Here is a 26921-nt window from a genome sequence, read left to right on the forward strand (position 1 = left end):
CTTCCCCGAGCTCGGGGTCAGCCCCTGCTCCTGCACCCCCAGTGTGACTGCAGCAGCCCCAGGGGAGGTGACACAGCGCTGGCAGCAGCAGGGGACGGGTCAGGAAATGACTGAGGGCTGAGGGAGAAGCCAAACCCGGCCCTTATTACACCAAACGCCGCTCCCGTGCCAGCTGGCACCGCCTGGGCACAGCAGGCACCGCTCCCTGCCCCGGGAGGGATCCCGGGGATCGCCCCGGCTCCTCGGGGGCTCTTTGGGGTCGGGTCTCACCTGCCCAGGTGTGGGGCACGGGGTGTGAGCCTCCCCTTGGGTGGGGGACACGCTGTCCTGGGGCCGTGGCGGATCCCAAAGCACCGGGGCCATGTGCCAGGGGCTGCCCCAGGACCCCCCAAACGCTGACCCTGCCTGGAATTGCCCCGGGGCAAGCCAGAGGGACCTGGGCCACCAGGAGCAGCCGCTCTTGGCCACCCTGGGCTGTTTGGAGCAAACCCTGCGGCTTTGGGATGCGGTTTTGTGGGAATACCTGCCAGGGGGTGAGGAAGAGGAGGCAGAGCCCGGTGGTGCCCAAGAGGGACCTTGCTGGTGCTTCACGATTTCCCTGGCAAAGCCCCTGCTCAGCGCCGGGCAGGCTCCAGGAACGTTTCCCATCGGGGCTGGCGGGGCTGAGCCGGGGCAGGGAAGGGGCTGGGACCCCCCAGGCCTGGCCGGAGCCCCCCAGGACCTTGGAGGGTCCCTGGAGCAGCTCTGGGCTCACCCCGGGAGTGGGACCAGGCTGGAGTAACCCCAAAACCTCACCCCGGGGTTGCGGTGGAGTTTCGGGTTGTCCTGGAGCACCCGGAGGCTCCAAGGATCCGTGCTGAGGGGGGGGGTCACAACCTCCCAGGTGAGTTAGGGGAGCTCATTACCCCAATTAACGCTGCTCCCAGTTCGCAGCAGCCTCCCCGAGCGCGATGCCCGGTCAGGGACCCGGCTGTGCCCCCGGTGCCGCTTCTGGGGGTGGGCAAAGCCCCCCCGGGACCCTCGCCCCGCAGCCCCGGCCTCCCCCGGGGGTCAGGCCCGGGAGCCGTGGCGCAAGCCCGGGATTCTGGATTTACCAGCCCTCCTCCCACTGCGGGCAGCCTGTAATTAGCCGCGCTCTTAATGAGTTTTGGGGAAGTTTGGGTGCAGCCCGCCCGCGGAGCCCTCGCTGCCATCACGCCCCTCCCTCGCTCCCCGCACAAATAGCCGGGAGCTCGGGCAGCTCGGGCACTGCCCGCCGCTGCCGGGGCACCATGGAGCGCTGGATCCTCCTGCTCGGCGCCGCCACCGCCCTGGGCTGCGCGGCCGGCCGTGAGTAGCAGCGGGGAGCGGGGACCTTCCACCGGGAGCTGGGCTCCGCTGGGGCAGCTGGGATGGAGCGGGGGCTTTAAACCAGCCCGGGCTGGGGAGGGACTGTCAATATTCCCTGCTGGAATTCCCTGCTGGAAAACCAGCCCGGGCTGGGGAGGGACTGTCCGAATTCCCTGCTGGAATTCCCTGCTGGAAAACCAGCCCGGGCTGGGGAGGGACTGTCAATATTCCCTGCTGGAATTCCCTGCTGGAAATCAGCCCGGGCTGGGGATGGACTGTCCGAATTCCCTGCTGGAAACTGTCCGAATTCCCTGCTGGAAAACCAGCCCGAGCTGGGGATGGACTGTCAATATTCCCTGCTGGAAACTGCCCGAATTCCCTGCTGGAAAACCAGCCCGGGCTGGGGATGGACTGTCCGAATTCCCTGCTCCGCAGCCTGGCCCAGCAGTGGGTTCCTGGTGGCTCTGAGCCTGTGCCGGTCCTGCAAAGCACAGGGAACTCTCCTCTGGCTCCTCCTTCCCATTTATCCATGGAAAACCAGCTTTGGGAATTCTCCAGTCCCCATCCCGTACCCACCTTCCCTCCGTGGCCACTGGGGCAGCTCAGGTGGCAAAGGCAGCACGGGCCGGGCTGTGCCACCCCTCCCGGCCCCGAGGTGCCCACGAGAGGCTCGAGGTGGGCGAGGGAGAGGAGCCCCGGCTGTAGGGATGAGCTCGGGGCCACCAGGATTTGGCAGCCACGGGGGTGAGGAGGTGCTGGCAGTGCCAAATTCTTGCACAAAGCGTGATCCACTGGCACCAAGGACAGGATTTCATCAGCCCCGACGCTGCCAGGAGCTCGTATCTGATGTCCCAGGAGAGGATGAGTCCCCTCGGGATGAAAGATGAGGAGTTTTGCAAGGCCAGCTCCCAGGAGAAGCTGCAAACCCAGCGTGGGGCTGGGAGCAGGATTTCCCAAGCTCCTGTGTGAGTCCTGGGCTCCCAAATTTCCCGTGTGAGTCCTGAGTTCCCAAACCCCCGTGTGAGTCCTGGGCTCCCAAATTCCCATGTGAATCCTGAGCTCCCAAATTTCCCGTGTGAGTCCTGAGTTCCAAACTTTCCACGTGAGTCCCGAGCTGTTCCAAAGGAAAACCCGTGGTGAAGGTGGCTGAGGAGCTCGGCTGCCTCGTGGTCAGCCCTGGCCACCTGCAGGACCTGTCTGGTGGCCTGGAGCCTCCTCACTTCTCCTCGCGTGGGCAGCAGGAGATGTTCCCTGTCCCACAGCCGGGGCTCTGGGACAGGAGCTGAGGCTTTGGGGAGCTCAGGCTGTCCATAGTTCTGCTCCAGGCTCATTTGTCCCTCAAATTGTCCCTTCTGGAGCCTGGGCTGGGTTTGGATCCGCGTTTTCCTGGAGGAACGAGGGCCTGAGTCAGGCCAGGGGCTTGAGGACGCGGCTCTGGCTGAGCTGACTCATCCCCGTGCCCGAAACCAAACTGGGAGCACTGGGAGAGCTCCGGCACCTCCCCACTGCTCGGAGGACGGAGCTGGGCAGGGAACAATCCCCTTCCCTCGGCCACGAGGCCACTTTGGCAAAGGCAAACCGAGTTTGGGAGCGGAGGGAGAGGTCTGGTCCCTGAGAAGGAGAAATATTTCTGTGCTTTGTGCAGCCAGAGAAAATCCTGGGGCAGGACCAGCCAAAAAAATCTTCACTGGCTGGAGCAGGGGACCGCTCAGGAGCCCCGTGGCTCTGGGAATTTGGGATTTGGGATGATGCTGAGCCTCTGATCGCCCCACCAGGGACAGCTGAGAGCCCTGCAGTGATTGAGGGTCGATTTGGGGTCTGAGTGAGGAGGAGGAGCCTTCCCCTGCCCTGGGACTGCTCAGGAGCCCCGTGGCTCTGGGAATTTGGGATTTGGGATGATGCTGAGCCTCTGATCGCCCCACCAGGGACAGCTGAGAACCCTGCGCTGATTTAGGGTCGTTTAGGGTCGATTTAGGGTCGTGTCTGAGTGAGGAGGAGGAGGAGGAGCCGTTCTCGTGTCCTAAGTCCGCTCAGGAGCCCCGTGGCACTGGGAATTCGGGACCGGGGATTCGGGATGATGCTGAGCCCGCCCCTCCGAGGGCTGAGTCAGGCTCGGGCCCTGCCGGGACACGCCGGGGCCGCCGCGACACCCCCGGGCCCGCGGGACCGGCAGCGGGACGGGCTCGGCGGTGGCGGGGAGCGTGGGCAGCTCCCGCCTTGCACAACCCCCGCGAGTGCGGCTGGAAAAGGAGCGTGGGGGATCCCGGGGGGTTTATCCCAGCGCCCGGGAACGGCGCTGGGCTGGGCTGGTCGGACTGGGAGCGACCCATCCATGGGATGTCCCTGCCCTGGGAGTTCCTCCAGCTCTTCTCGGGGGCTTCGGGAGAACATCGAGACCCTCCCGCTGCTAAAATCCTCCTGATTAAAGTGGGTTTGCAGGGAATGGGAAGCCAAGAGGGAAAACCAAGGCAAGGACACCCCCAGGAGCTGGGATTTGGGGGGCCGAGGGGAGCCAAGGGGTCCCCCAGCACCCGCAGGGCCTGGGTGACATCACCGGGCACAAATAATCGGCGAGAAGTGACAAAGGGGACAAACCAGCCGTTTGATGCCACCCTCCCGGCCCGGATGGCGCTGTCACCGCCTGGGCAGGACGTGCCGCAGCAGGATTTGCCCCGGGGCCACCTTTCAGCCGAGCTGGGCGAGCCCGCGGTGCCTCAGCCGCCCGGAGATTGCGGCTCTGCCAGCGAGGGCAACGCCCGATCCTCCAGGGCTGCGTTTGCGGGCAGGCCGGGGCTGCTGGCACGGCTGGGCACGGTGCCACCCTGCTGGGACGGTGCCACCCTTCAGGACAGTGCCACCCTGCCCGGACAGGGCTGCTGGCACGGCTGGGCACGGTGCCACCCTGCTGGGACAGGGCCACCCTGCCCGGACAGTGCCACCCTGCTGGGACGGGGCTGCTGGCACGGCTGGGCACGGTGCCACCCTGCCGGGACAGTGTCACCCTGCTGGACAGTGCCACCCTGCCGGGACAGTGTCACCCTGCTGGACAGTGTCACCCTGCCGGGACAGTGCCACCCTCCCTCTGAGGTGTTTTTTTGGCTCTTTCTGTGCCATTCCTCCGGTCAGGAGCTGGTGAGGAGCAGGAGCTCCTTCCTCGGGGCTGTCCCAGGACAATCCCAACCCCAAATGATTTTGGTGATCTGTAGTTCCACGTTTCAGCACAGGACAGCGTGAGAAACCCTTTAAAGTACAGAAATCAACGTGGAGCCACTGTGAAAAACACCAAATTCCACCAAAACTGGTGTTGGATAAAGCCAGACTGTTCTGTGCCTTCACATGTAACCCAAGGCTGAAATTCAGATCAATTATTTCTAAAATAATTGGTCATATAATATAAAATAAGAAGAAGAAACAAAGCAGAAGGAACAAAACACATTTTTGTGTTTTTAAAAAATACTAGTTTGCTTTCTATTGAATTCTTTCATTTTGGGATTTTCCCAGGACAATCCCAACCCCTTGGTGACCTCCAGCTCCTCACTGCTCGGTGACAAGTGTCCCTTGTCCCTCTGAGAGTGTCCCTTGTCCCCTTCAAAGCCTCAGCGCTGCAGTTTTCAGCTCTGCTTCGCTCCCAGAGCGGGCGCCCAGCAGCTCGTTCCTTAGGAACAGCCGGGGAAGGAGATTTCCCAGTGCTCCCAGTTTCCCAGGCAGGACACGAGCGCTGCCTGGAATGCGGCAGCTCCTCCGGCGGGGCCCGGGGCTGGGATCATCCCGGGATCATCCCGGAATCCCGGGCTCAATCACGGGCAGCAGGCCCGGGGCCCCGGGGTGCTCAGGCTCATCCAGGGGTGAATCACAGGGAGGAGTCCCGGGGGCCCGGGGATCATTCCGCGATCATCCCGAGATCCAGGGGTGAATCACAGGGAGCAGTCCCGGGCTCATTCCGGGATCATCCCGGGGTCCTGGGGCTCATTCCGGGGTGAATCACGGGGAGCAGTCCCGGGGTCCCGGGGCGCTGGGCTCATCCCGGGAGCGACCCTGGTGACAAAAATCCCCGGTGGCTGCCGCGCTGCCGGGGGCTGGCCCGGAGGGGACAGAGGTGGGCCTGGGGGTGCTCCGGGGTGGGGTGGCCGCACTCAGCCCCTCCTGAGGGTCGCCCCCTCTCTGTGCCCCCACAGATCTGTACACAGCCCCCGACTCGTGCGAGGGCCGCTGCGGGGAGCCCTTCAGCGAGGAGGACGAGTGTCACTGTCACCCCGAGTGCGTGGCACACAACAACTGCTGCGAGGACCACGAGAGGCACTGCGGGCCCGGTGAGCGCCCGGCCACAGGGATTTGGGTGTCCCCACCCCTGCCGAGGGGGCCGGGGCTTGGTCCCGAGCCTCTGAGGTGTCCCCAGGGTGTCCCCAGGGTGTCCCCATCCCCCTGAGCTCCCTTTCCTCTCTGCTCCGCAGGTGCCGAAGGCGCCGAGGATGGAGCTCGAAGCCGCGGTGAGTCGGGAGGGGCAGAGCGGCCCCGGGTGCCTCGAGTGTCCCCCAATTCCTCGGGTGTCCCCCAATTCCTCGGGTGTCCCCCACTCCTCGGGTGTCCCCCAATTCCTCGGGTGTCCTCCTGTGCCTCGGGGTGTCCCCCATTCCTCGGGTGTCCCCCCATTCCTCGGGTGTCCCCCATTCCTCGGGTGTCCCCCAATTCCTCGGGTATCCCCCACTCCTCGGGTGTCCCCCTGTGCCTTGGGTGTCCCCCCATTCCTCGGGTGTCACTCGCAACCCCTGCCTGTCCCCACAGGGACATCCTCGCTTTTCCATGGATCCTCTGGATCCCACTCCCTTTTCCATGAATCCAGCTGGATCCCACTCCCTTTTCCATGGATCCTCTGGATTCCCACTCCCTTTCCATGGACCCAGCTGGATTCCCACTCCCTTTTCCATGGATCCTCTGGATCCAGTTCCCTTTTCCATGGATCCTCTGGACCCCACTCCCTTTTCCATGGATCCTCTGGATTCCAGTCCCTTTTCCATTAATCCAGCTGGATCCCACTCCCTTTCCATAGATCCTCTGGATCCCACTCCCTTTCCATGAATCCAGCTGGATCCCACTCCCTTTCCATGGATCTTCTGGATCCCACTCCCTTTTTCATGAATCCAGCTGGATCCCACTCCCTTTTCCATGGATTCTCTGGATTCCCACTCCCTTTCCATGGACCCAGCTGGATTCCCACTCCCTTTCCATGGATCCCCTGGGTCCCACTCCCTTTCCATGGACCCAGCTGGATTCCCACTCCCTTTCCATGGATCCCCTGGGTCCCACTCCCTCCCCGTGGATCCCAGCGCTGTCCCCAGCCCCTGCCTGTCCCCACAGCCGGGTCCTCCCGCAGCAGCGATGCCATCACGGAGCAGGAGCTGCTGGAGCTCTCGGAGCAGCTTTACGGGCTGGATCACAACAAAGCCCGGCCCGGCGACATCGCCATCAACCCCCAGCACCTGGCGGGCCCCGAGGAGACCGGGGACAAGCAGGACCGGTCCCCGCAGCCGTGAGTGGCCCCGGGGCAGGGACGGCCACCCGAGCCGGGCTGGCTGCGGGAAGGGAGCTGCAATTCCAGGAATTCTCCCCCAGGCTCTACAAATACGTGAACGAGGAGCTCTTCTCCAAGCCCACCTACGCCAGCTTCATTAAGCTGCTGGATAATTACCAGAGGGCCACGGGCAGGGAGGAGGAGGTGACGGCCGAGGAGCTGCAGGAGCAGGAGCGTTTCCTGGAGGAGGTGATGAAAACGGAGCTCATGAAGAAACTCTTCGTGTTCCTGCAGGGAAAAAGTGAGTGTGGGGCAGGGCAGGGCCGGGGGACCCCAAAGGGAGACGATCCAAGGCTGCACGCTCCATTTCCAGAAGGCTTCAAACCTGTTTTTACTTTATCATTCATGCTTTTTATACATTCTTACAAATCTCCTACATTTACACTTTGGTCAGGAGAGACAAACAAAAGTGCTCGTTGGAACAGGCAGCTGCAGGTTTCTGTGATTTCTCCTTTTCTGGTCAGGTTTCTGTGATTTCTCCTTTTCTGACCAGCTTTCTCTGATTTCTCTTTTTCTTTCTTGGTTTCTGTGTCAACGACCATGGTAGGAAATTCTCTCAGGGCTAAACGTGGATCCTATTCTCAAACTTCTCCTTCTCCTTGGCTGTCAGAAGTCACTGGAAAACTTCCTGGGAGAATTCCCGAGGGACAGGAGCAGGGAAGGGATGGGGGAACCCCGCTGGTTCTCAGCTTCCTTTTTCGAGGTCAGGATTTCAGGCACTTGAGATGACATTTCACATTCAGACTCAGGTGTTTATTATTTCTTTTCCATGTCAGGATATTTCACATTCACACTCAGGCGTTTATTATTTTTTATCACGATATTTCACATTCCCACTCAGATGTCTGTAATTTCTTTTCCATGTCAGGATATTTCACATTCACACTCAGGTGTTTATCATTCCTTTTCCATGTTACAGTCTCACAGCAGTGAGTTCTGCAGTCCCTCATTAACCAGGCACAAAATGGTTCACTACCTCTTGTTACGAGGTGTTTTAAGGTTCCAATTAAGGAATGACACCTAAATTATTTCACTTTTAACCCAATAACTAACCCCTCAAAGTCCTCAGTGCGGATTTTTCTGTTCAATTACAAAACACCACCCAAAACCCATGAAGAAAAAAGGGAAGATGAAGGACCAGCCTCCTTTTCCTATATTCTAAAACCCTAAAGTCTGACATCACACACCCACAATCCCAGCACTATCGATCAATTTTAGAAGCCTTCTCCACGGCCTGAGGTCAAATGCAGCGTTCTCCTGGGGGTCAGAGGCTGTCAGCACAGAAAATCCAAATTTCTCAGCCCCCGGAGCTGCAGCAGAGCCCCAGCTCCGCCTCTCCCTGTGCTCCCACCTTTCCCTGCAGATCGCTACGGCTCGGAGCAGGAGTTCCTGCAGGACCTGGCGCAGATGTGGTTCGGGCTGTACTCCCGAGGGGACGGAGAGCGCGACTCCAGCGGCTTCGAGCACGTTTTCTCAGGTACAGCCCCCGCCGGGGCCGGGCCGGGGCAGCGCCGGCCCCGGGGGCTCATCCCGGCCTCTCCTCTGCTGTTTTAGGGGAGGTGAAAAAGGGGAAAGTGTCTGGATTTCACAACTGGATCCGCTTCTACCTCCTGGAAAAGCAGGGGGTCGTCAACTACTTCAGCCACAACTTCAACGGGCCGGTGAGAGCTCCTGGGGGGCCGGGGCACCCCGAATTCAGCCCACGGGGGTGAACCCACAGCATCGGGGTGCTGCCCCTGCCCCATCCCTGCTGCGGGGTGGGGTGGGCCAGAACCCACAGTGCCAGGGACAATCCCTCCCCCAAGCCATGAGCCAGAGGTTTGAGGCTGGGGGGCTCTGCTGGGACCCCTCAGCCTGGCCGGGAGCTGCTCTGGATCCTCCCTGGAGGGGCTGTGAGGGTTCCTGGCCGGGCTGGGTGTGAATTCCCTCCCTGGAGTGAGGGTTCTAGCTGGGCTGGGTGTGGATTCCCTCCCTGGAGTGAGGGTTCCTGGCTGGGCTGGGTGTGGATTCCCTCCCTGGAGGGGCTGTGAGGGTTCCTGGCCGGGCTGGGTGTGAATTCCCTCCCTGGAGTGAGGGTTCCTGGCCGGGCTGGGTGTGGATTCCCACCCTGGAGGGGCTGTGAGGGTTCCTGGCCGGGCTGGGTGTGAATTCCCACCCTGGAGTGAGGGTTCCTGGCCGGGCTGGGTGTGGATTCCCTCCCTGGAATGAGGGTTCCTGGCTGGGCTGGGTGTGGATTCCCTCCCTGGAGGGGCTCTGAGGGTTCCTGGCCGGGCTGGGTGTGGATTCCCTCCCTGGAGTGAGGGTTCCTGGCTGGGCTGGGTGTGAATTCCCTCCCTGGAGTGAGGGTTCCTGGCCAGGCTGGGTGTGGATTCCCACCCTGGTGGGGCTCTGAGGGTTCCTGGCCGTGCTGGCCATGGATCCCCACCCTGCTGAGCCCAAACCCTGCTCCGGCCCCAGTGGGACTCGTACCCCGACGTGCTGGGGCTCCAGTTCAGCTGGGACGGCTTCTACAAGGAGGTGGGCTCGGCTTTCATCGGCTGCAGCCCCGAGTTCGAGTTCGGCCTCTACTCCCTCTGCTTCCTCGCACGGCCCGGCCGGGCGTGAGTGCTGACCCTGTGTCTGTCTGTCCATCCTGAGTCCCTCTGTCCATCCTGAGTCCCTGTGTCCACCCCGTGTCCTTCTGTCCACCCCGTGTCCTTCTGTCCATCCCAAGCCTGGTCCTGGGGGCAGCGGGACCTCCCTGAGCCCCATCAGAGCTGAGGCTGGCCCTGAATTTGGGGTGGGATGGGATGGGATGGAAATGGGGATGGGGATGGGGATGGGATTGGATGGAAATGGGGATGGGATGGAAATGGGGATGGGGATGGGATGGAAATGGGGATGGGATGGGATGGAAATGGGGATGGGATGGGATGGAAATGGGGATGGAAATGGGATGGAAATGGGGATGGGATGGGATGGAAATGGGGATGGGATGGGACAGCATTGCCTGGGGACACCAAGAGCATCCTGGAGATGGGATTGTGGGATGAGGGGCTCAGGGCTGGGGCCCCGCGGCTGTGGGGACACCAAGAGAGGTCCCAGGCACGGAGCAGGGCGGTGACAGGCGGTGCCCCCACAGATGCCACCTGAGCCTGGGCGGGCACCGCCTCAGCATCCAGACCTACCCCTGGACCAAATCCACCTACGGCGGCGGCAGGAGGTTCATCGCCACCGCCTACGTGATGTCGACCTGAGGGGGCTCGGCGGTGGGCGAGCTCCGGGGCCGTCCCCGCGCTGCTCGGGCCGCTCCGGCCGCGGGACGGGAGCGGCGGCACCGCGGGCCCGGCCCGGGGGCCCGGAGGGGCCTGGGAGGGGCGGCGGGGACCGAACCCTGCGGGGAGGGGAGCAGGGGACACCCCCAGACCCCGCCGCGTGTGGCGGGCCCGGGCTCGGCAGAAGAGCGGCGGGAAGGGAAGGGTTTGGCACGGAAAGGAGGACGCTGAGCGGAATAAACGCTGCCCTGGCTGGAGGAGCGCTGGGCTCTGGGTGCAGCAGCGCCCCTTTATCCAGCCCCGCACCCCATTTCTCCCTCCGTTTGTCCTCCCGCCCCCCCTCTGAGCCACCCCCGAGGCCTTGTCCCCCCCGGACACCGCCGGTCCCGGGGGCTCCATCCCCTGGAGCCCCTCCCCGGGAATTCGGTGCCTCCCCGACCCCTTCCAGCTGAGCTCTCCCCGAGGGCCGCGGCTCCCCGGGGACCCCCAAATCCCCCGAGCTGGGGCTGCTCGGGGCTCCAGCTGCTCCGGCAGCGCCCTCAGGGGCACAGCGCAGAGCCCGGGGGGCAGCGGGACCCCCCGGGACCCCCAGGCCCTTTCTGCGGGCCGGGCCGTGAGGATGACTCCCCGCTCCCGGGACACGACCGAGGCCACGCAGCACCCCCGGATTTGGGGGGTCCCGGGAGGGGGGCGACAGCCCCCAGCTCCCCGCGCTGCCCCGTCCCCTCCTCCTCAGCCCCGGGGCCGCGCTCGGGGGGCTCCCGGGGGTCCCGGGGCGGCGGGGCCGGGCGCTCGGAGCTCTGACAGATGGTCCGGCCGCGGCGGCTCCTGCGAGCCCCGCGCCATCTGCCGGGGTCACGGGTGACCCCCAAACCCCGCCGGGGGGAGGGGGCATGCCAGAGCTTGATTTATAGAAATGCGCTGGGAACTGGGGGGAGCGCGGTTTGGGGGGACGCGGGGTGTCCCCCGCAGCCGGGCGGACGCGGGGTGACCGGCTGCGGGCACCGGGGATGCTCCAGGCGGCTCCGGTGCCCGGCCGGGAGCGGCGGGCAGCGGTGCCCCCGCCCGCCTGGCACCGGAGCCGCCTCCTCGGCTCCCGCCGCCTCCCGGGTGCCAAATCCCGGCCTGGCTACGCCGAAGGTCCCCGGTGCCCCCAGGTTCACACAGAGCCCCGCGCCCGCGGCCTCCGGCGCTTTCCGAGCCCATCCCGGGGAGGGTCCTGGGGGTGCCCCGGGGGTGGGTGGGCACAATGAGGGTGCTCAGGGGCTGCCCCGGGGGTGGGTGGGCGCTGGGAGGGTGCTCAGGGCTCCTGGGGGTGCCCCGGGGGTGGGCACTGGGCACTGGGAGGGTGCTCAGGGGGTCCTGGGGTGCCCCGGGGGTGGGTGGGCACAATGAGGGTGCTCAGGGGGTGCCCCGGGGGTGGGTGCTGGGCGCTGGGAGGGTGCTCAGGGGGTCCTGGGGTGCCCCGGGGGTGGGTGCTGGGCGCTGGGAGGGTGCTCAGGGGGTCCTGGGGTGCCCCGGGGGTGGGTGGGCACTGGGAGGGTGCTCAGGGGGTGCCCCGGGGGTGGGTGGGCACTGGGAGGGTGCTCAGGGGGTGCCCCGAGGGTGGGTGGGCACAATGAGGGTGCTCAGGGGGTCCTGGTGTGCCCCGAGGGTGGGTGGGCACTGGGAGGGTGCTCAGGGCGTCCTGGGTTATATAAACCATATATGTATATTTTAAAGTACCTTTATGTATATAAATATAAATATATATATAAAGTATATTAAAACATATATATACACATATGTATATTAAAAAGTATCTTTATATATAAAATATATATGATACTCATATATAACACTGATATATACACTTTATATATATACTTTATAGATATACTTTATATATGTAAAGTTACTTTTTAATATATAGATGCATATACAGTATATTAAAACGTATATATATACATTCATAAAGTATATTAATATATATTAGAGTATCTTATATTTAAATATAGTATTAAATATAGTATATTATATATTATATATTATATATTATATATTATATATTATATATTATATATTATTATATATAATACGTTTGTTCCCCATTTTCCCTGTTTCCCCCATGCTTTCTTGGACTTTTTCCCTGTTTCCCTCATGTTTTCTTGGGTTATTTCCCCCCTTGTTTTCTTGGCTTTTCTCCCTGTTTTCCCCCGCGTTTCCCGTGCTCTGCCACGGAATCCGGGGATCATCCCCTCCCTCTCAGGGAGACCCCTGAGAAACCCCAGAGAATGAGAGACCCCCGATGGTTTTTAGGATGGGTGAGGAATATTCGGGGTCCCGGGAGGAGGAAACGCTCCCCAAATCTTCTGCTGGGTCCCACCTTGGGTCCAGCTCCCCGAGGGACCCCAGAGAAACAGGAGAGATCCCAGAAAATGAGAGACCCCAGAAAATGAGAGACCCCCGATGGTTTTCCGATGGTTTTTAGGATGGGTGCAGAATATTTTGGGTCCCGGGAGGAGGAAACGCTCCCCAAATCCTCTGCTGGGTCCCACCTTGGGTCCAGCTCCTGAGAGACCCCAGAAAATGAGAGACCCCCGATGGATTTTAGGATGGGTGCAGAATATTCGGGCTCTGTCCCCCTCCCGTCCCTGGTCCCGCCTCGGCTCCGGCTCCCCGGGGGACCCCAGAGAAACAGGAGAGACCCCAGAGAATGAGAGACCCCAGAAATTGAGAGACCCCCGATGGTTTTTAGGACGGGTGTGGAATATTCGGGCTCTGTCCCCCTCCCGTCCCTGGTCCCGCCTCGGCTCCGGCTCCCCGGGGGACCCCAGAGAAACAGGAGAGACCCCAGAAAATGAGAGACCCCAGAGAATGAGAGACCCCAGAGAATGAGAGACCCCAGAGAATGAGAGACCCCAGAGAATGAGAGACCCCAGAAAATGAGAGACCCCAGAGAATGAGAGACCCCAGAGAAGGAGAGACCCCCGATGGATTTTAGGATGGGTGCGGAACATTCGGGCTCTGTCCCCCTCCCGTCCCTGGTCCCGCCTCGGCTCCGGCTCCCCGGGGGATCCCCGCGGGATTCAGCCCCGCAGCCGGTGAGGATGAGGAGGGTTCTGGCTGCAGCTGAGCCCCCGCCAGGGCGGCTTTCGGCCCTAATCCGAGCGGCCCCGGGGAGCGGAGCCTCCCTAATCCCCCCGTAACCGATCCGGCCCTAACTGCCCCGATGGGCTCCGGCCACAGCTGCTCCGGGAGCTCCAGAGCGGCCTAAGAGGATGAGGATGAGCATGAGGATGAGGATGAGGATGAGGATGGGCATTTGTTAAACCCTTTAGAGCCCTGCAGCTCCTCATCCACGGCGGTCGGGACGGGATCTGCAGCTGGAGCCAGCCCCAGAGAATCACCGCTGGGCCGATCCTAAAAAACTGCTAGGCACATCGCAAGAAACCACTGGACACATCCCAAAAATCTGTTGGGCACATCCCAAAAAAACCACTGGGCCAATCCCAAAAAAACTGCTGGGACAATCCCAAAAAACCACTGGGCACATCCCAAAAATCTGCTGGGCACATCCCAAAAAAAACCACTGGGCCGATCCCAAAAAACCACTGAGCTGATCCCAGAAAACTGCTGAGCAGATCCCAAAAAACCACTGGGCCAATCCCAAAAAAAACCCACTGAGCTGATCCCAAAAAATCACTGGGCCAATCCCAAAAAAACTGCTGGGACAATCCCAAAAAAACACTGGGCACATCCCAAGAAAAACACTGAGCTGATCCCAAAAAAAACCATTGGGCCAATCCAAAAAAAAACCACTGAGCTGATCCCAAAAAAAACCACTGGGCCAATCCCAAAAAAAACACTGAGCTGATCCCAAAAAATCACTGGGCCAATCCCAAAAAGCCCCGTGGGGATTCCTGCGTTTGGGAGCACCCCAAGAGTCTCAGCACCCTCCGGCGCAGCCCCGAGCACCAAAGGAAGGGAAAACCGACCCCAAAATCCCAACCCCGGTGTCCGTGAGCTGGGGAGGGACCCCCGAAGCATCCCCCAGCCCAGGGGCGCACCGGGGAGGGGCTCGGGCCCGGGAAGGTTTTTTGGGATGGCAAATCCAGGGATTTAGCCCGGGCACGGAGGGGTGGGGGAGAGCAGAGCCGAGCCCCCCGGGACCCCCCAGCCCCGCTGGCAGCTGGGCCGGGGGTCCCGCCCGGGGCAGGGGTCACTGAGGCAGGGCCGTTGGGCCCATATGGACCCGGGGATGGGGAGGGGGCGGCTCCTGCCCCCGTTTTGGGGCGGGGGGAGGCCGAACCCACCCCCCACCCCCTCCTCGAGCCCCCCGAGGGGCGGGGGGAGGGCGCTGATCCCCCCCTCCCTCATCCCTCCCTTGCCAGGGCTTGTTCCAAGGATCGACCACTCACAAAACCAAACCCTGGGGGCTTCCAGCACCCCAAGCCTGTCCCCGGGTGCCCCAACACCCCCAAATTTCATTTCCCGGAGGATCCAGCACCCCACACCTTGTCCTCAGGGGCCCAAACACCCCAAATTTCGTTCTCCGGGGGATCCAGCACCCCAGATTTGCCCCTCAAGGGCTCTGATGCCCCACAGCGCATCCTCTGAGGGGTCCCCCGGGTGAGGGGGTGCTGCAGATGCCATGGGGGTGCTGAGGGGGTGCTGGGGATTCTCAGGGGGTCTCGGGGATGTCCAGGGGGTTTTGGGGCTGCTGAGAGGATTTCGAGGATGCCCAGGGGGTCTCGGGGATGCTCAGGGGGTTTCAGGGATGCCCAGGGGGTCTCGGGGATGCCCAGGGGGTCTCGGGGATGCCCAGGGGGTCTCGGGGATGCTGAGGGGGTCTCGGGGATGCCCAGGGTGTCTCAGGGATGCCCAGGAGGTCTCGGGGATGCCCAGGGTGTTCCAGGGATGCCCAGGGGGTCTCAGGGATGCCCAGGGGGTCTCAGTGATGCCCAGGTGGTCTCGGGGATGCCCAGGGGGTTCCAGGGATGCCGAGGTGGTCTCAGGGATGCCCAGGGGGTTCCAGGGATGCCTAGGGGGTTCCAGGGATGCCGAGGGGGTTTTGGGGATGCCCAGGGGGTCTCGGGGATGCCCAGGGGGTCTCGGGGATGCCCAGGGGGTTCCAGGGATGCCGAGGGGGTTTTGGGGATGCCCAGGGGGTTCCAGGGATTCCCAGGGGGTTCCAGGGATGCCGAGGGGGTCTCAGGGATGCCCAGGGGGTTCCAGGGATGCCGAGGGGGTCTTGGGGATGCCCAGGGGGTTCCAGGGATGCCGAGGGGGTTTTGGGGATGCCCAGGGGGTCTCTGGGATGCCCAGGGGGTCTCGGGGATGCCCAGGTGATGCCAGCACCGCTGGCCCGCAGCTGGCCCGGCCCGCTGGGGACCCAAACCGGGGTCGCGCCCGTCGCCCCCGCGCTGCTGCCCGTGGCCAGGACCCCCGGGCCCCCCGGCCCCCTCGTGTCGCCGCCCGCGGGGACGCGGAGCAGCGCGGAGCGGCGCGGAGCTGCCAACTGTTCCCCGGCGGGGCCGGCGGGCGCAGCCCCCGCTAATCCAATCCATCAGGGGGGTAATGAGCTATGAAAGTGTGGATTCAATTAAGGGGGATTGCGGCGGGAGGCAGCGCCCGGCGGCAGACGGCGAAAGGAGCCCGGCTCCCCTCTGAAAGGCTCCATCTGTGCCGCCGGGGCCCCTTTGTGCTCCCTGAAAGCGCCGCGGAGCCACAAAAGCCGCCGCGGCCCCGCCGGGCGACGTTTCGGTGATTCCCCGGGGGGAAACTGAGGCACGGGAGAGGAGCTCGTGGAGGGTTTTGGGGGGGGGGGGGGGATGGCAGAGCCGGGGCTCGGTGCTGGTTTGAGTTCGCGGCTCGGTTTTGATTTATGGGGTTTGGTGCAGGGATTCCGTGGAAGAATCGAAGGCGGGGATGCTCGAACATGCTCGAACCCAGACCGGGTTGGGCTGGAGGGACTCAAAGCCCAGCCCGTGCCACCCCGGCAGGGCCACAGGGCCACCTCCCCTTGTCCCTGCCTGCTCCAAACCCCCTTCAGACACTTGCAGGGATCCCCAGCTCCTCTGGGCACCCTGTGCCAGGCCCTCCCCACCCTCACAGGCAGGAATTTCTCCCCGACGCCCCCCTAAATCTCCTCTCTGCCCTGTGAACTCCCCCCGACTCATTTGGGCTGGAAACACCCCCGAGACCTCCTCATCTCCCCCCCGAGACCTCCTCATCTCCCCCCCGAGACCTCCTCATCTCCCCCCCGACTGCAACGTGGGAGGGATTGGCCCGGGGACGAGTTTAAAGATGGGATTATTGCTGTACAAATTCTGATTAAACCGGCCCCAAACCCTCCTGCAACGTCGCTAAGCCGAGCTCTAATCTCGCCCGAGCAGAGACTCCGTCAATAACCCCAAATCTCCGCGCTGTTGGTTTATCTGGTGCGGATTAAGCCGGGAGCTCCCTGAACTTGCTTTAGAACGGGAAAAAAAGAACCAAAGCTGGGGTTTGTGAGAGTTTGCCTCGGCAGCTGCCGGCAAGGGGCTGGGTGGGATTCCCGGAGCCTCCCAGGAGGGCTCCGGGGATCGCCCGGCACGGGGAGAACGGCCCCGGTGCCATCGCCGCCCGGCCGGCCTTGGGGACGGCTCCCGGTGTTCCCGGTGTTTCCAGTTTCCCCGGTGTTCCCAGTGTTCCCAGCATTCCTGGTGTTCCTGGTGTTCCCAGTATTCCCAGTTCCCAGTATTCCCAGTTCCCGGTGTTCCCGGTGTTCCCAGCCCTCGGTGGCATTGCAGGGCACAGCTCCTGCCCTGGCCAGGGAATGTGCAGGGGATGGATGGATGGATGGATGGATGGATGGACACAGGGACGGATGGATGGATGGATGGATGGATGGATGGATGGATGGATGGATGGATGGATGGACAAACAGACAGGTGGATGGATGAATCCATGGATGGATGGTAGAATGGACAGATGGACAGACGGATGGATGGATGACAGTTGGACAGACAGACAGACGAATGGATAGAATCCATGGATGGACAGATGGATGGATGGATAGGACCCATGGATGGACGAACAGATGGGCAGAACCCATGGATGGATGGACAGACGGACAGATGGACAGAACCATGGATGGATGGACAGAACCCATGGATGGATGGACAGACGGACAGATGGACAGAACCATGGATGGATGGACAGAACCCATGGATGGATGGACAGATGGACAGATAGAACCATGGATGGATGGACAGACGGACAGATGGACAGAACCCATGGATGGATGGACAGACGGACAGAACCATCGATGCACAGAACCTATGGATGGATGGACAGAACCCATGGGTGGACAGACGGACGGATGACACCGCAGGGATGGGACACCCCACCCAGGAGCCCCCCACCCTCACAGCCTCATGCAGGACCAGCCCCTGGGGCTGGCGGAGAGCAGGAGCTGCTCCCGAGGCCACCAGGGTGGCACTGGCACCTCCCGAGGGTGGCACTGGCACCTCCCCAGGGTGGCACTGGCACCTCCCCAGGGTGGCACTGACAGGGGTTCTGCACCCGGGGGTCGCGGCCCTGCACGGCCCCATTTAACCCCTGCCTCCCCGGGCCACCAGCGTGCCACCACCTCCATCCTCCCGGCTCCTCTCCCCGCTCCGCTCAGCAGGGAAAGTTCGTTTGCCGAAATCCGCCGTCCCCAGGAGGGAAAAGACGATTAAGTGGAGACCCCACAGCCTGATATCCCGGCTTAGTGGGAAAATCCGCGTGGGTTCCCGAGCCGGGCACATTAGGAGCTCCTGGCCGGCGGCGTTATCAGATTACAGACAAATATCAGAATTACAGCCCTGAGAGCCGGGCTTTAGGGGGGATGAGCAATTATCCAGCCCTGGGCAGCCCCACCCTGCCAGGGAAACCAGGGCGGCCCCAAACGCTGACCCCCGGGGCTGGGGGGTGGGACAGAGAGTCCCTCCGTGGGTCAGGGTGTCCCTCTGTGGGTCAGGGAGTCCCTCCGTGGGTCAGGGTGTCCCTCCGTGGGTCAGGGTGTCCCTCTGTGGGTCAGGGTGTCCCCTCCATGGGTCAGGGAGTCCCTCCGGGGGTCAGGGTGTCCCTCCAGGGGTCAGGGAGTCCCTCCATGGGTCAGGGTGTCCCCTCCATGGGTCAGGGAGTCCCTCCGTGGGTCACGGAGTCCCTCTGTGGGTCAGGGAGTCCCTCCGTGGGTCAGGGAGTCCCTCTGTGGGTCAGGGAGTCCCCTCTGTGGGTCAGGGTGTCCCTCCGGGGGTCAGGGAGTCCCTCCGTGGGTCAGGGAGTCCCTCCGGGGGTCAGGGTGTCCCTCTGTGGGTCAGGGTGTCCCTCCGGGGGTCAATGTCCCCTCCGTGGGTCAGGGAGTCCCTCCATGGGTCAGGGTGTCCCTCTGTGGGTCAGGGAGTCCCTCTGTGGGTCAGGGAGTCCCTCTGTGGGTCAGGGTGTCCCCTCTGTGGGTCAGGGTGTCCCTCTGTGGGTCAGGGAGTCCCTCTGTGGGTCAGGGCGTCCCTCTGTGGGTCAGGGAGTCCCTCCATGGGTCAGGGTGTCCCTCCGGGGGTCAATGTCCCCTCCATGGGTCAGGGAGTCCCTCTTTGGGTCAGGGTGTCCCTCCGGGGGTCAGGGAGTCCCTCTGTGGGTCAGGGAGTCCCTCTGTGGGTCAGGGTGTCCCTCTGTGGGTCAGGGAGTCCCTCCGGGGGTCAATGTCCCCTCCTGTCCCCTCCATGGGTCAGTGTCCCCTCCTTTGGCTTTGGCCAGGGCTGGACCCCTCAAACCCCCCCAATAATTCCCCAGGTGGGGTGGGATGGGAAGCTGCCCCCCCACCCCACCTGCCCCATGTCCCCCCGCCCGTGGGACCCCTGGGGGGGCTCTGGGTTGTCCAGAGACCCCCAGAGGGGACGCGGGACCCTCCCCACGGCCCCGGGCTGGGCACAGCGAGCTGCCCATCCTCAGCAGTGCCACCCCCCCGTCCTGGCGTCCTGCGGGGACACGGGGGCCGCCCCCACCCCCGGGTGCCCCGCGCCCCCTCCCCACGCGAGCCGGGGCCAGCTGTGCCCTGGCAGCGCGGGCCTGGCACGGCTCCTGCCCTGCTGGCACGGGCCGGGGCCGCTGCGAGGGCGCACACGTGCCCGGGGGAGCTGGCACCGAGCGGGCTTTGGCCAGCGGCCAGCGCAGCGGGGCCGGGGCACAGCTGGACCCTCGGCCCGGCCGCTGGCCCCGGCCAGGGCATGGCTGGGGGGGTCCCGATGCCACTGGGGGGGTGCGAGGGGGCGTGGGGGCGCCTGGCACGGAGCCGTGGGGGCGTGTGGGGCTCAGGGGGTGTCCCCGCCCGGGGTTTGTGTCCCAGCCCGGGGTTTGTGTCACAGCCCGGGGTTTGTGTCACAGCCCGTTTCTGTCCCCGTCCCTGTTTCTGTCCCAGCCCGGGGTTTGTGTCCCAGCCCCTGTTTCTGTCCCAGCCCCTGTTTCTGTCCGGGGTTTGTGTCCCAGCCCCTGTTTCTGTCCCAGTCCCTGTTTCTGTCCCAGCTCGGGGTTTGTGTCCCAGCCCGGGGTTTGTGTCACAGCCCGGGGTTTGTGTCACACCCCTCTGTTAGTGTCACAAATCTCTGTTTCTGCCCCAGCCCGGTGCTGGTGTCGCACCCCTCTATTTGTGTCCCACTCCTCTATTTGCGTCCCACCCCTCTATTTGCGTCCCACCCCTCTATTTGTGTCCCACTCCTCTATTTGTGTCCCACCCCTCTATTTGTGTCCCACTCCTCTATTTGTGTCCCACCCCTCTATTTGCGTCCCACTCCTCTATTTGTGTCCCACCCCTCTATTTGCGTCCCACCCCTCTATTTGCGTCCCACTCCTCTATTTGTGTCCCACCCCTCTATTTGCGTCCCACCCCTCTATTTGCGTCCCACTCCTCTATTTGTGTCCCACCCCTCTATTTGTGTCCCACCCCTCTATTTGTGTCCCACCCCTCTATTTGTGTCCCACCCCTCTATTTGTGTCCCACTCCTCTATTTGCGTCCCACCCCTCTATTTGTGTCCCACCCCTCTATTTGTGTCCCACCCCTCTATTTGTGTCCCACTCCTCTATTTGTGTCCCACCCCTCTATTTGTGTCCCTCCGTGCACTCGCGGCTGGGTGACGCGTTGATGTCGCCCGCTCCCCCTCCCCTCCCCCGGCGCGGGGCAGGTTGAGCCCCCTCCCAGGTAAATCCCGCCCAGGTGGGTCCCTCCCAGGCAGCTCCATCCCCTCCCGGCGCATCCCTGTCCCTAAATCCCTTTTTCTGGGGACACACGAGGTCCCCCCCGCCCCCCGCCCGTTCCCGGCCCGCTTCTCGCTCGGAGCGGTCCCGCAGGGCCCCCCCGGCCCGGCTGCAGCTGCGGGGGCCCCGGGAGAGCCCCCCGCCCGCTGCCCGAGCCGGGCGCAGCTTGCGGGGCCGAGCGGCGGCGGCTCCCCCGGGCTCGGCGCAGCCGGCGCGGGGCCGGGGGACGCGCGGAGCGGGGTCCCCGCGCCGGGGGACGCGGGGGGGACGCGCCCCCAAGGCCGCCAGACGCTGCCGGGGATCGGGGCACAGCTGGGGAGGGACGGAGGGAGCCCGGGGGTGCTGCGGGGGAGGAGACGGGGTGAAGTCAGGACGGCCGTGTCCCCTCCGTGGAGCGGCTGGGGCAGAGCTCAGCTCCCCACATCCCCTCGGTACCCCCGGGGCTGTCCTGCACCCCAGTTTCTGGGAGGCCAAATCGGTCCTGGGACCCCGGGACTGTGCTGTGCCCCATTTTGTGGGACTCCAAATCCCGCCAGCACCCTCAGGGCTCTGCTCTGCCCCATTCCTCGGACCCCAAATCCCACCAGCACCCTCAGGGCTCTGCTCTGCCCCCGTTCCTTGGACCCCAGATCCCACCAGCACCCTCAGGGCTCTGCTCTGCCCCATTCCTGGCACCCCAAATCCCACCAGCACCCTCAGGGCTCTGCTCTGCCCCATTCCTGGCACCCCAAATCCCACCAGCACCCTCAGAGCTCTGCTCTGCCCCATTCCTTGGACCCCAAATCCCACCAGCACCCTTCTCTACCGCATTTCTGGGACCCCAAATCCCCCCAGTATTCCCAGGGCTCTGCTCTGCCCCCGTTCCTTGGACCCCAAATCCCACCAGCACCCTCAGGGCTCTGCTCTGCCCCATTCCTCGGACCCCAAATCCCACCAGCACCCTCAGGGCTCTGCTCTGCCCCATTCCTGGCACCCCAAATCCCACCAGCACCCTCAGGGCTCTGCTCTGCCCCATTCCTTGGACCCCAAATCCCACCAGCACCCTTCTCTACCGCATTTCTGGGATCCCAAATCCCCCCAGTATTCCCAGAGCTCTGCTCTGCCCCCGTTCCTTGGACCCCAAATCCCACCAGCACCCTCAGGGCTCTGCTCTGCCCCATTCCTCGGACCCCAGATCCCACCAGCACCCTCAGGGCTCTGCTCTACCCCATTCCTGGCACCCCAAATCCCCCCAGTACCCTTCTCTACCCCATTCCTGGGACCCCAAATCTCCCCAGTCCCACCGAGCCCCACTCCAAGGTCTGGGATCCCGGCTGGACCCCAGCACAGGGGGCTCAGATCCTCTGGCAGCCCCCCACCCTCACCCCAGCCTCCCAAAAAAGACAAACAGCTCCAGGGAGAAGCTTGAAACAAGACCACGACTTTATTTGAGCTAAAAACCCCAAATCTGTTCTCTTTACAAAAGGATAAAACATTTTCAGTACAAAAGGGAAGAAGCCCCAGGACCCGGGGGCTGGGCAGGGACCTCAAATCATCTCCAAATTCCCAACTTTATACAAAACCAGGGAGATTTGGCCAGCTGGGCTCGCGAGGCCAGTGGGGCATCAAAAATAGTTGCTTGGATTTTCTTTGCGAAACAAAATAAAATCGTTGCATAGCATTTAAAAGTTATTGCTCATCTCAAAATGCTCAGAGGAGTTGGGAGCTGTTGGCAGGACCCCAAATCCTTGGAACACCCGTTAAATACGGAGTTAAACATGGAAATATTGGAAATATTGGGGTTTATCACGAGAAAAAGAACCAAAACAGGTGGTGAGGGAAATAAATTAAATAAATAATGGCTAATAAATAACCCTGGAGTGCCAGCACGGCAAAAACCACGAGGTCTCCAAGCCGGGAATTCCCACTACGAGCCTGGAAGGCAGAGGGGGAAAAACCTTGGGCACATCCCAGATTTCCATGGAAAACGGGAGGAAATAAATTAGGATTCCTCACACACAGTGATTAATTAATAAATAAAGCAGGGAATTAAGGTTTTTGTTGGCGATCAGGACTCGGAGCAGGGGAGGGGAAAATGTGAACCAAGAAGGGAGAGGGGGTCGGTGGCTCCTGTTCCAGTTGGGATTGTGGGAGGGATCAGTGGGATCCCAGTCCAGACCAGCAGGATTTTACCCAGATCAGCGGGATTTTACCCAGACCAGTGGGATCCCACCCAGACCAGTGGGAATCCCACCCAGATCAGCTGGATCCCATCCAGATCAATGGGATCCCATCCAGACCAATCCCAATCCCACTGGGATTCTGGGAGGGATCAGTGGGATCCCATCCGAGGTTCCCAGGGCTGTTGTGGGGCACAGGGGAGATGAGTTTGGGGAGGGGAGCAGTGGAGGGAGGGCCACAGGACAATGGGCCACTGTCCCCCCATCCCTGGACATTGTCCCTCCATCCCTGGACACTGTCCCTCCATCCCTGGACGTTGTCCCCCTATCCCTGGACACTGTCCCTCCATCCCTGGACGCTGTCCCCCCATCCCTGGACGCTGTCCCCCCATCCCTGGACGCTGTCCCTCCATCCCTGGACGCTGTCCCCCATCCCTGGACATTGTCCCACCATCCCTGGACACTGTCCCCCCATCCCTGGACGCTGTCCCCCATCCCTGGACACTGTCCCCCCATCCCTGGACGCTGTCCCCCATCCCTGGACATTGTCCCCCCATCCCTGGACATTGTCCCACCATCCCTGGACATTGTCCCTCCATCCCTGGACGTTGTCCCCCTATCCCTGGACACTGTCCCCCCATCCCTGGACGCTGTCCCCCCATTCGTGATGGCAGAAGGAGAAGGTTCTCCCTGGGGTGGGAATTTTCGTGCTGGTTTCCCACAAGTGTCCGGCTCATTCCCACCCGGCCACTGCTGGACTGGGAAATCCATGACCCCACTGGAGCTCGGGGAAGGGACAGCGCTCACCCCAAGTGGCAGGAGGGGCTGTGTCCCCACACCAGGGGGGACAGGGGGAGGATGGACAATCCCAGGGCTGGACCTGGTGTCAGAACGGACATCCTGGAGGCAGAAACACCTTCGGGAGCATCTCTGGGGGACGCAGCAGTGACACTCAGAGCCCAGGAGGGTCCCCGTGGCTCCTGGGGACAGCCGGGACAGCGGCGCGGTGACACCGGCCACCTCCAGGGTCACGTCCTGCGGAGATGCTCGAGGTCCCTCACCCAGCCCTGCCCGTCCCGGGGACGGCTCCAGGCCCGACCTCTCCCCACCCCAAACCCGCGCCCGGCCCCGCTACTCGTTGAAGATGGCACCGAGCTGGGGCCCGGCCACGTGGGGCGGGAAGGACTCGAAGGCGACGTCCAGCGGGATCTCGTAGCGGGGCACGGGGCTCTGGAAGTGGGAGCCGTGTCCGTGGCCCCCGGCCAGGCTGCCCGAGGGGTAGTGGGCCATGAAGGGGTAGGGCTTCTCCAGCTCCGGGGACCCGTCCTGCTTCAGGGAGAAGTTCCCGCTGATGCTCAGGGGCGGCGTCAGGGGCCCCTCGTAGGGCGGCGTGGAGCACTCAGAGGGGTGGCTCCCGAAGGAGGCGTCCACCAGGCTCTTGAAGGCCGGCGGCTTCAGGTGCAGCAGGTGGGACTCCATGGAGCCGTAGGGCGGGCTGGGCAGCCCCTGGTAGCCGAAGGAGTGGCCGGGCAGGGCCGGCTCGCAGGGCTTCTCCTCGTGCTTCTCCACGAAGAGCGGCTGCGGGCCCAGCTGCAGGCAGCCGGCCACCAGGTTGCTGGTGGGCTGCGACAGCCCCTTGCAGAGCATCTCCACGAAGCTCTTCCCCTCGGGCGTCTGCCCCGTCTCCAGCACCTCGGATAGGGCCCAGATGTAGTTCCTGGCCAGCCGCAGCGTCTCGATCTTGGAGAGCTTCTGGGTTTTGGAGTAGCAGGGCATGACCCTGCGCAGGTTGTCCAGGGCGTCGTTCAGGCCGTGCATCCTCGTGCGCTCCCGGGCGTTGGCCTTGACCCGCCGCGCCCGGAACCGCTCCAGCCTGGCCTTGGTCATCTTCTTCTTCTTGGGGCCTCTCCGCTTGGGCTTCTCACCGTCCTCTTCCTCCTCCTCCTCCTCCTCCTCCTCCACGCTGTCGCGCTCCTCGGGCAGGGCCGGCAGCAGCGCGAAGGGAGCGGCCGCGGCGTTGTCCTCCTTCAGCCCGGCCCCGGCTGCCGGCGGTTCCTGCAGCCAGGCCTGGCCGCTGCCCAGCTCGGCCATGGCCGGGGGTGGCCGCAGGCCTGGGGCACCTGCAAGGGAGGGACCCCAGAGCGAGAATCCTCAGCACGCCGGGAGCATCTCCCTCCAGACACACCAGCACCTACCGATTCCTTTTTCCCACTTATTTCCCTCTCCATTTCCAGTGGGTTTTATTCGGGAGATGTTGAATTTTATCTGGGAGATGCCTCTCCCTGAGCTCCGGCCACATTCCCGGAGCTTCCAACCATCCGTTTCGGGGTGATTCCCACTCCTGAATCCCTTCTCGCCACACCCTCCACCCCGACTGTCACACTGGGGGTGACAAAAGGCGGCTGGCAATTCCCGGTCGGAGATTTTCCTTCCCCGAGCCCTCGGTGGCGGCCCCGGGTCCCCGTTAATCGGCCCCCCCAAATCCCATCACCGCCCCGGCTCATTCCATAAAGCTTTAGCCCCTAAGCAGCTTTGCTGGAAGTGCTGCCCGAGCCGCTGCTCCCCTTTCCCGAGCATCCCACGCGGAAAATCCCACTTTTAATATGCGTGATGGGGCTCCCGGCCGGGATTAGGGTGTTAATTGCTGTCCTATCCCCAAAGGACCACGCGGCCCCAATTAACTCCTGGCGGAGGATGGCAAATCGCGGAGGGCGAGGGCGGGGAAGGATCGGTTTTGGGGCGAGGGGATGGGTCCGGCTGGTCCCGATTCCCTCTGGTGGGATGAGGGGATGGCCACGTTGAGATCGGCCCCAAAACGCTGCAGGTCTGCCCCAAAACGCTGCAAATCTGCCCCAAATCGCTGCAGATTTGCCCCAAAACGCTGCAAATCTGCCCCAAAACCACCCCAGGCTGCAGCCGGGGGTCCCTTTCCCCCATCCTCGGGGATCCTCCTTCTCCTCGCTGCTCCCGGGATCCCGAGAGTAAATCCCCGAGTTTGGGGCTCCCTTCTCCAGGGAAAAGCTCTCTCTGCAAGTCCCGTCGGGATTTTTAAGGGGATTTTACTTTCTTTCTACAGAATATTGATTTCAAAATAATAAACAAGGAATTACACCAAGAGGGAATTGCCTGAGGAAATCGCTTCCATCGCCTCCATCCCCGCCGCGCCCGGGGCTCCCCGAACCCTCGCGTGTCCCCGCCGGCCCCGGGACCGCGGCTCCGTCCCCAGCGGTACCGGGGGAGCGGCTGTGACCCCATCCCGCCCCTCAAGCCCCCCGTGCCGGGGTCCCGCCGCTCCGCCGTCGGGGCAGAGCCCCCCGCGCCTTCCCGGGGCCACCGGGAGCACCGAGCGGCCGCGGAGCCCCGGCGGGGGCACCGGAGTACCGGGACCCCGGAGTCCCGGTCCGCCCTTACCTGGGCACCGCAGCGAGTCCCCGCTGTCACCTGTGTCACTCGCCCGGGGACATGGCGGGGTCAGCCCCGGGGGCGCGGGCAGCTCCCGCCGAGCGGCGCCGGGAGCGCACCGGGAGCGCACCGGGAGCGCACCGGGAGCGCAGCGGGCACCGGCGGCTCCGCGCTCGGGCGGTTTTGAGAGCTCCGCGCTGCCCGCGGCTCCTGCCCGGCCGCGGGTCCCGCGTGGCTCCTCCCACGGGGCGGAGTGACCGGGCCCGGCTCCTCCCGCGGCCCCACCGGGACCCCGGCGGCGGCGCCCGAGCGTCCCGGGGCTGGGCACTGGCGGGGGGGACACCCCCGGTTCTCGGGAACCCCCGGGAGGGGACTCGGGGACACCCCCGGTTCTTGGGTGCCCCGGGTGGGGACTCTGGGACACCCCCGGTTCTCGGGAACCCCCGGGAGGGGACTCGGGGACACCCCCGGTTCTCGGGAACCCCCGGGAGGGGTCTCGGGGGCACCCCCGGTTCTTGGGAACCCCCGGGAGGGGACTCGGGGACACCCCCGGTTCTCGGGAACCCCCGGGAGGGGACTCGGGGACACCCCCGGTTCTCGGGAACCCCCGGGTGGGGACTCGGGGGCACCCCCGGTTCTCGGGAACCCCCGGGAGGGGACTCGGGGACACCCCCGGTTCTTGGGAACCCCCGGGAGGGGACTCGGGGGCACCCCCGGTTCTTGGGAACCCCCGGGTGGGGACTCGGGGACACCCCCGGTTCTTGGGAACCCCCGGGAGGGGACTCGGGGGCACCCCCGGTTCTCGGGAACCCCCGGGTGGGGACTCGGGGGCACCCCCGGTTCTTGGGAACCCCCGGGAGGGGACTCGGGGACACCCCCGGTTCTCGGGAACCCCTGGACGGGCCCCCTTGGATGGATCCCTCTGGATGCGCCCCTGAATGGACCCCCAT

General features: G+C 63.5%; 2 protein-coding genes across 2 annotated transcripts; one reads left to right on the forward strand and one right to left on the reverse strand.

The window, feature by feature from the left end:
• The first annotated feature begins 1241 nt into the window (after positions 1-1241).
• On the forward strand, positions 1242-10431 carry ENDOU (endonuclease, poly(U) specific). Its single transcript, XM_077788696.2, has 9 exons — positions 1242-1329; positions 5505-5639; positions 5781-5816; positions 6685-6856; positions 6940-7139; positions 8262-8375; positions 8453-8559; positions 9356-9498; positions 10020-10431. Exons 1-9 carry the CDS (start codon positions 1272-1274, stop codon positions 10132-10134), a joined length of 1080 nt encoding a protein of 359 aa, XP_077644822.1. The 5' UTR covers positions 1242-1271; the 3' UTR covers positions 10135-10431.
• Positions 10432-21809: 11378 nt separating this feature from the next.
• Positions 21810-26810, reverse strand: NEUROD4 (neuronal differentiation 4). The gene is made up of 2 exons (XM_085562808.1): positions 25981-26810; positions 21810-24689 (listed from the first exon to the last, which is right to left on the reverse strand). Exon 2 carries the CDS (start codon positions 24658-24660, stop codon positions 23701-23703), a length of 960 nt encoding a protein of 319 aa, XP_085418934.1. The 5' UTR covers positions 24661-24689; positions 25981-26810; the 3' UTR covers positions 21810-23700.
• Positions 26811-26921: the final 111 nt, after the last annotated feature.

The sequence above is a fragment of the Lonchura striata genome, chromosome 29 (assembly GCF_050655825.1).
Source record: "Lonchura striata isolate lonStrDom1 chromosome 29, ASM5065582v1, whole genome shotgun sequence".
Classification (NCBI taxonomy): Eukaryota; Metazoa; Chordata; class Aves; order Passeriformes; family Estrildidae; genus Lonchura; species Lonchura striata.